Source organism: Bison bison, unplaced genomic scaffold (genome assembly GCF_000754665.1).
Source record: "Bison bison bison isolate TAMUID 2011002044 unplaced genomic scaffold, Bison_UMD1.0 scf7180017864503, whole genome shotgun sequence".
NCBI classification, from domain to species: domain Eukaryota; kingdom Metazoa; phylum Chordata; class Mammalia; order Artiodactyla; family Bovidae; genus Bison; species Bison bison.
In genome coordinates, this window is record NW_011495061.1 from 4,471,209 (window position 1) to 4,480,295 (window position 9,087).

The following is a 9,087-nucleotide window of genomic DNA, read 5'->3' on the forward strand; positions in this document are numbered from 1 at the left end:
TGCTTATAATTTATAAGCATATAATAAAATTTAGCTATTAATCAAATCTCTATTACAAAACCCTACACATTTCTTTTCTAATTTTTTAATTATACTCATTGGTTTTTTTTAATCTCATTTGTTATATTTGTTCTATGAGTTTAAATCCACTTTAAGTGCATTTTGGACACAATATGATACATAAGGTAAAAGACATTATTTCAAGAAAGTTTTCTGATAATTCTGCTGAAAATAATAGTCTCACAACTGCATGTAAATATGCACTGATTCTTGAATATCTTTATTTATAATCACACCCTATATCTGTACTAATAAAAATGAAATTATCAAATTTACAACTTCTGTAATAAATTGTTTTATCTAGGTTCATTTTGGTAGCAGCTACCTTATCTCATGGATTCCCTGTGGCAGAGGAATGGTACTACAATGACAGGATTCATTTTACTGGGTTTAACAAATGATCCAGTCCTTCGAATCATCCTCTTCATGATCATCCTCTGTATCTACCTGGTGACCATATGTGGGAATCTCAGCACAATCATTCTTATCAGAATCTCGTCTCAGCTCCATCATCCTATGTATTTTTTCCTGAGCCACTTGGCCATTGCTGATGTGGGCTATTCATCTTCTGTTACACCCAATATGCTTGTAAACTTCCTGGTGGAGAAAAATACTATCTCCTACCCTGGATGTGCCATCCAGCTTGGTTCAGCTGTTTTCTTCGGGTCAACTGAGTGCATCCTTTTGGTTGCCATGGCACATGATCGCTTTATAGCAATCTGCAGCCCACTGCTTTATTCCACCAAAATGTCCACACAAATCTGTATCCAGTTACTCATAGTGGCTTACATAGGTGGTTTTTTCAATGCCTCCTCCTTTACTATTTCCTTCTATTTTTTACACTTCTGTGGACCAAATTGAGTCAATCATTTTTTCTGTGATTTTGCTCCTTTGGTGGAACTCTCCTGTTCTGACATCAGTATCCCTGCAGCTGTCCCCTCATTTACGGCTGGCTCCATCGTTGTGATCACAGTGACTGTCATAGCTGTATCCTACATCTACATCCTCATCACCATCCTGAAGATGCACTCCACTGAGGGGTGTCACAAAGCCTTCTCCACTTGCACGTCCCACCTCACAGCAGTCACTCTGTTCTATGGGACCATCACGTTCATTTACGTGATGCCCAAGTCCAGCTACTCAACTGACCAGAACAAGGTGGTGTCTGTGTTCTACATGGTGGTGATCCCCATGTTGAACCCCCTCATCTACAGCCTCAGGAACAATGAGATTAAGGGGGCTCTGAAGAGAGCTTGCCAGAAAAATACTTTCTTAGTGAAGTCTGTTATTTCATAGAATTTGATACAATAATATGCCATATATATAATAATGAGAGGAAATTAAGTGTTTGTGGTTTAAATATACCCATCACATTATCCTGGTTGCTATATTTTAGTAAAGGTAGGGAGAAGATTTTCAGATACCTAATTGTGAGTCAAAGACCCATAGTAAGTTTCCTTTAATAAAATTAAACTTACAATTAAGAAAAAAATTGGTTCATATAAACATATTTCATCTTTTAAAATCATTTTAAAATGTTTTTCATATATTTTTTCAAAAATTGTACTCTACCATAGGATTATTGTATCTCCAAACATTTAAGCCTGTGTGTATTTTCAACTGCAGTCTATTCTGTAATAAGGGAGATAACTATAGTTTTGCTTGTGTACATTCTGAAAGGAAATGACAAAGTGGAATCTGAAAGTTTCTGGAGACGTTCTGCAGGAAGCAGAACAGAACATATATCTGTTCTCTCAGATATATGCTGAGCATGGACTTTAAGGATCCATAAATTCTGGCCTATGTTCCTAGTCTCTGGCTCCAGTCACCACCCAGGGAATCCCCAGGGAAGAACAGAAGTCCCTGACTGACTTGTGAATTCTGTCAGGTTCAACAGTGATTTCTCTCTAGGAATCTAGGACACAGCTTGGTGTGCTGTGGTCCATGGGGTTGCAAAGAGTCAGACCCAAATCAGTGACTGAACAACCAGAAAAACTCCTCAGGGACTGAGTGGAACAACCTCTTGGAGTGACTTGTTCATGGTCAGGCTTACATCCTTCTCAGGAAGCTGGAAGGAACTGGATTGTTCCCCCTGAATTTGTGACTGTTTCTTAGAGATGCTCAATCAACCTCTCTGTGCTGATGACAACTGAATTTGTTGAGTTTTCCTGTCCCCTCTTTAATGTTTCAGGCACAGATTCTATATGTTTGCTCCCAGAGTCATGGTGCATTAATCATCTCCTTCGTTCACTTATTCTTTCATACATTCAAAAAGCATATTAAGTTACTCTTGTATTCCAGAGACAGTCACAGGCCATTGGAAATAGAAGTTACAAGCACCTAATATATTTTCTTTCATAGTATTTATTTCCGGAGAAGGCAATGGCACCCCACTCCAGTACTCTTGCCTGGAAAATCCCATGAATGGAGGAGCCTGGTAGGCTGCAGTCCATGGGGTCAGGAGTCGGACACGACTGAGCGACTTCACTTTCACTTTTCACTTTCCTGCAATGGAGAAGGCAATGGCAACCCACTCCAGTGTTCTTGCCTGGAGAATCCCAGGGACAGGGGAGCCTGGTGGGCTGCTGTCTCTGGGGTCGCACAGAGTCGGACACAACTGAAGCAACTTAGCAGCAGCAGTATTTACTTCATAGCATAAGCGTAACAATAAAACCAACAAGTTAGTGATTCAGACTATTTGAAGGGGGTAGGGGTATAGAGAAAGAAAAAGCAGACAGAGTAATGAAGCTTAACCTGCCAGTGCAGGAAGTGTTAGTGTTGACCTCATTGGGAAGCTAACATCTGAGCAACATCTGAGGTGAAGACACTCACTGCCTATTGTATAGGATGTTACCTGTGTACATTTGTGCAAGTCTAATATTCCACTCACGTTTACCTTTAGGGTTATGACAGGTTTGGTAATTTGAATCAACTCCATGGTGAGCACAACAAAAACAAACGATAGGATGCTTAAGATAAAATGTCACAGAAGAGATTATAGTATAAGGAATTGCTTTACCAGGGACTGTGAGAATCCAGAGAAGTACACCTAACACTCACATATGCTTCAGCAATGAGAGAATTTGACAGGCAAGAAGGAAGTGTTACCATCCCAGGTTTGCATTCAGTGATGTTTGGGGATGGGTGGAACAAATATCATAAGCCTAGGGTACAACTAGATAAGAATTATGGAGATAAGTTTAACATATATCCTCAAGATAAGCAGAAACCCAGTGACCAAGTCTTGCACTTATGTGCAGCCCTGGAGATCTAGAGAGTCCCAAGCCTTCAACTTGGGTATAAGGTTCTGTCAAGCACAGGTGGTACTTCTGAGTGAACTGAACAATCAAATGAATAACTCAAGCCTCAATTATTCCTACTAAATATTAAACAGGATAACCAACACACACTGAAAAATTGTGACCAGCACCAAGGAAATAAGGTATTACACACATCGTGGGAGTCAGTGGAAACAGCAGACAACAGAAACAGAATCATTAAGATATATGGGCATCAGTCTCAGGAGGTTGAACTTTTCTAAGAATCTGTCCATTTCCTTTAGGTTGTCCATTTTATTAGCATATAGTTGCTCATAATATTCTCTTATGATCTTTTGTATTTCTTGTTGTCTGTTGTAACCTCTTTTTCATTTCTGATTTTGTTGATTTGATTTTTCTCCCTTTTTTTCTTGCTGAAATAGAAATTATGAACAACCTAATTACAAATACTGAAATCAAAACAGTGATCAAAAATCCCCCAAAAAACAAAAGCCCAGGGCCAGATGGCTTCACAGGGGATCTCTAGCAAACATTTAGCGAAGAGCTAATGCCTATTTTTCTGAAACTCTCTCAAAAAACTGCAGAGGAAGGAACACTCACAAACTCATTCTACAAGGCCAGAATCACCCTGATACCAAAACCAGGCAAAGACAACATGAAAAAAGAAAATTACAGGTCAATATCCCTGATTAACATAGATGCAGAAATCCTCAACAAAATTCTAGCAAACAGAATTCAACAACACATTAGAAATCTCATACACCATGATTAAGTTGGGTTTATACCAGGGATGCAAGGATTCTTCAATATAAACAAAATCAATATGATATACCATATTAACAAATTGAAAGATAAAAACCATATGATCATTTCAATAATGTACAAAAAGGCTTCAACAAAATTCAGCACCCATTTATGATAAAAATGTTTCAAAAAATGGGTATAGAAGGAAGCTACCTTAATATAGTAAATGCCATACATGAAAAGCCAACAGCAAACATTATTCTCCATGATTAGAAGCTAAAAACATTCCCTCTAAGATCAGGAACAAGACAAGGATGTCCACTCTCACCACTATTATTCAACATAGTTTTGGAAGTCCTAGTTATGGCAATTAGAGAAGAAAAGGAAATAAAAGGAATCCAGATCAGAAAAGAATAAGTAAAACTCTTACTGTGTGCAGATGGCATGATACAATACATAGAAAACCCTAAAGAAACTATCAGAAAATTACTAGAGCTGATCAGTGAGTTCAGCAAAGTTACAGGATGTAAGGTCAATACACAGAAATCATGTGCATTCCTGTATACTAACAATGAAAAATCATAATGAGAAATTAAGGAATCAATCCCATTTATCATTGTAACAAAAAGATAAAATATCTAGGAATAAACCTACCTAAGGAGACAAAAGACCTGTATATGGAAAATTATGAAACTGGTGAAAGAAATCAAAGATGACATAAACAGATGAGAGATACTTCATGTTCCTGGGTAGGAGGAATCAATATTGTGAAGATGACTATACTACCTGGAGAATCCCAGGGACAGAGGAGCCTGGTGGGCTGCCGTCTATGGGGTCGCCCAGAGTCGGACACGACTGAAGTGACTTAGCGGCAGCAGCAGCAGCAGCAGCAAGATGGAGACAAAACCAATTATTTCTCTAAATACCAGTAACAAGCAATTAGAAATGAAAATTTAAAAAAAATTATAACATAAAATAATAAAGTATCTAAGGAGAAAAAAATTCCAGAGAAAGTGAAAGTGAAGCCGCTCAGTCGTGTCCAACTCTTTGCCACCCCATGGACTGTAGCCCACCAGGCTCCTCTGTCCATAGAATTCTCCAGGCAAGAGTACTGGAGTGGGTTGCCATTTCTTCCTCCGGGGGATATTCCTGACCCAGGGATTGAACCCAGGTCTCCCACATTACAGTCAGACACTTTACCGTCTGAGCCACCAGGGAAGGAGAAAAAAATCCCAGAGAAGAGGAAAGGAAAAAAAGCCATAGAATAATTTAAGGATTAAGGGTTGAAATGTCCCAAATCTGGTTTAAAAAAAAAAAAACTTACCTAAAAATCCCAAAGCATAGTGAATCCCAAAAAAGATACATACATATACATACTCACACACACACTTAGTCTCACAGTTGTGAACATAATAGCAGAGTACTGAAAACCAAAGTGAATCTTGAAAGCAGCAAGAGGAAAACATATGTGATGACATTATATGCAGGGAACTCTGATATAATTGGGCTTTCCTGGTGGTTCAGATGGTAAAGAATCTGTCTGCAATGCAAAGGCCTGGGTTGGATCCCTGGATTGGGAAGATCCCCTGGAGAAGGGAATGGCAACCCACTCCAGTATTCTTGCCTGGAGAATTCCATGGACTTAGGAACCTGTCAGTCTATAGCCCATGGGGTTGCAAAGAATCAGACCTGACTGAGCAACTAACATTTTCACTTTCTTTCTAATATAATTAATGCCTGATTTCTAATCAGAAAAAAAAAAAAAAAAGCCATGGAGATCAAAATCTATTTGAATGAAATATTCAAAGCTGTAAAAGGGAAAATAAACTTTCAACAAAAAATTTTATAATTATAAAACTACCTTTTAAAAATAAAGAAACAATTAAAATATCTTCAGACAAACCACCCTGGAAAGATATGTTGTCCACAGACCTAAGCCACAATAAAAAGCTAAAGGAAAAATTATAAGCTGGAGGAAAAAATTCTAAGATTTAGTTTTGATGTATATGATGTAGTAAAATACATTAAAAATGAAAGATATGTGTGTATAGTATGTATGTGTGGTTTAAGCTGCTAATTGATCATTCTCTATGCATCAGTAGAAGCACAATGCAAGAATCAAAAAGCACCAAAAATAAGACATATTATGATCTGGGTTGAGAAACTTAACAAAGTTGTCAATTCTACTTATATTAATCTCTAACACGCATGCAATCCTAAATAAAATTCCAAATGGATTTTTTTTTTTTTTTTTAGAGAACACAAAAATTAATTCTAAAACTCATATGGAATCAGGGACTTCTGGGTAAAGATGAAATAAATACAAGCATCCAATTTTATAACCCTCTTAAACCCCATTAAAATGACAAAAGGGGAATTTTTAATTTTTTGTTACTTTATTCATTGAAGGATACCTATATATAGCAAAATGCATAAACCTAGGTATATGTTTGGAGAGTTCTGACAAATGTGTACACCCACGTAACCAACACACTAGTCAATATGAAGAACAATGTCATCACACAATAAAGATTCTATATATCCAAACTGTAGGCTTTTTAAAAAAATATTTTCTAAAGTATAATAACCTTCAGTAAAATAAGCAAATCCATTTAAAATGGATGATTTAATAATATTTACCCATTTAATCATTAAACCGCAACCACAGTCAAACAAAAAAGCATTTCAGTTATCTCTCAATGATTCCTTCTGCCCCACGGCAATGCATTTTCTCTGTACACCTAATGATTTGTTTAGGTGGGACAACTAATTAGAGACAACTAATGATTTGTTTTCTGACAATATAAATCAGTTTCTTTTTTCTGTAAATTTGTAAGATGAGGCGTATATAGTATATAAACTATGGATTTCTTATACATATACACTATATTATTTCTTATACAGTATATAGAGATTTCTTTGTCTAATCATAATTATTTTTATGATAACTTTATAATTATTTTATGATTATTTAATCATAATCATAATTATTTTGATATATACAAATACATTAATAATTTATATATCCACAGTTTTGCTTTTTATTGTACAGTAGTATATCATTGTATAAATACACAACTTTTCTAAATCTACTCTCCAGTTGGTGGGAATTGTTTCCAGTTGGGACTATTGTGAATGATGTTGATATGAACATTTGAATCATTTCTGTGTGGACATTTTTCATTTATTTTAGGTAAACACTTAAGAGTGGAATTTCTAGGAGATATGCTTTTGCTTTTAGAATTTTCAAACTATTTTCAAAGTGATTGTACTGTTTTATATTCCCATTTGCAATGTTGAGAGTCAAATTGGTTCACAATCTTGCCAACATTTGATATTATTAGTTTTCTCTAAATGGTATCTATTTATGCTTTTAACTTGCATTTTGATATTTCCAACCTATCAATTTTTTGATATGTGTATTGGACTTTTGGTGTCAAGAACTTTTTGCATAACCCTGATCATGAGTAACTCTATGCTTTCTTCTGAAAATCTTACATTTCACATTTTGGTCCATATCCATCTTGACTGTATTTTTGTATAAGGTGAAAAATAGGTTGAGATTTGTTTGGTTTTGCCTATGAAATCCTAATTATTCCAATCATTGAGACACTATTTATTAAAAAACTATCTTTTTTCCATTGAACTATCTTATCTCCACTGAATTGTAATTTTGTTTGAAGTTAGTTGGCTATACTTGTGTGAACCGGTTTCTGAATTTCTGTTATATGCTGTTGATTTTTTTTTTTAACACCAAAAAATGTTTTGTATTTGGGTATAGCTGATTACTACAATGTTGTGATAGTTTCAGGTGAACAGTGAAGGGACTCAGCCATATATATACAAGTATCCATTCTCCCCCAAATCCACCTCTTATCCAGGCTGGCACATAACATTGAGCAAAGTTCCATGTGCTATACAATATGTTTTTGTTGGTTGCTACTGCTGCTAAGTCGCTTCAGTTGTGTTTGACTCTGTACGACCCCATAGACGGCAGCCCACCAGGCTCCCCCATCCCTGGGATTCTCCAGGCAAGAACACTGGAGTGGGTTGCCATTTCCTTCTCCAATGCATGAAAGTGAAAAGTGAAAGTGAAGTAGCTCAGTCGTGTCCGTTGGTTATCCATTTTAAATAAAGCAGTGTATACATTACCTTCTAAAAATCCTTAACTATCCCTCCCCACCCCCACAACCCCACCACCCCACCCCCTGGCAACCATTGAGTTTGTTTTCTCAGTCTGTGAATCTCTGTTGTGTAAGTTCATTTGTATCATTTCCTTTTAAAAGTCTTTTTCATTTGCAAATGATTGTAGAGAATTCAAAAAATTAATGTTTAAATACTGACTATAATTATATTTAATAAATTTACTTCATACAAGCTCAATATTCAAAAAATCAACTGTATACTGACACTAAGCAACTGAAAATTAAAAATAAATTTTAAGGAGTTTCCTTATGGTTCAGTGGTTAGGGCTCAGTGCTTTCACTGCCATGGCCCAGGTTCAAATCCTGGTCAGGGAACTAAGATCCCTGCAAGCCACAGGGAGAGGCCAAAAAATAATAAATAAAATTTTAAATTATTATCATTTATAATAGCACCAAATATTAAAATGTCACTTCTCCCTAAAATGAACTATAAATTCAACGCAATAGCAATAAAAATTTTACTGGGTTTTGTGTGTGTGTGTAAGTTGATAAACATTTAAAAATTTCTATGGAAAATAAATGAACTTGGAGTACCTAAAACAAATTTTGAAGAGGAAAACGATTTTCAGTCAGTTCAGTTCAGTTCATTCATCCAGTTGTGTCCGACTCTTTGCGACTCCCTGAATTGCAGCACGCCAGGCCTCCCAGTCCATCACCAACTCCCGGAGTTCACCCAGACTCACGTCCATCGAGTCGGTGATGCCATCCAGCCATCTCATCCTCTGTCGTCCCCTTCTCCTCCTGCCCCCAATCCCTCCCAGCATCAGAGTCTTTTCCAGTGAGTCAACTCTCCGCATGAG

At 36.5% G+C, this 9,087-nt stretch overlaps 1 protein-coding gene across 1 annotated transcript; it reads left to right on the top strand.

Annotated features, from left to right (window-relative positions):
* Positions 1–417: 417 nt before the first annotated feature.
* On the top strand, positions 418–1,356 carry LOC104980599 (olfactory receptor 502-like). Its single transcript, XM_010829368.1, is given in 1 exon segment — positions 418–1,356. A coding segment is annotated over 1 exon segment (930 nt). The 5' UTR covers positions 418–426.
* Positions 1,357–9,087: the final 7,731 nt, after the last annotated feature.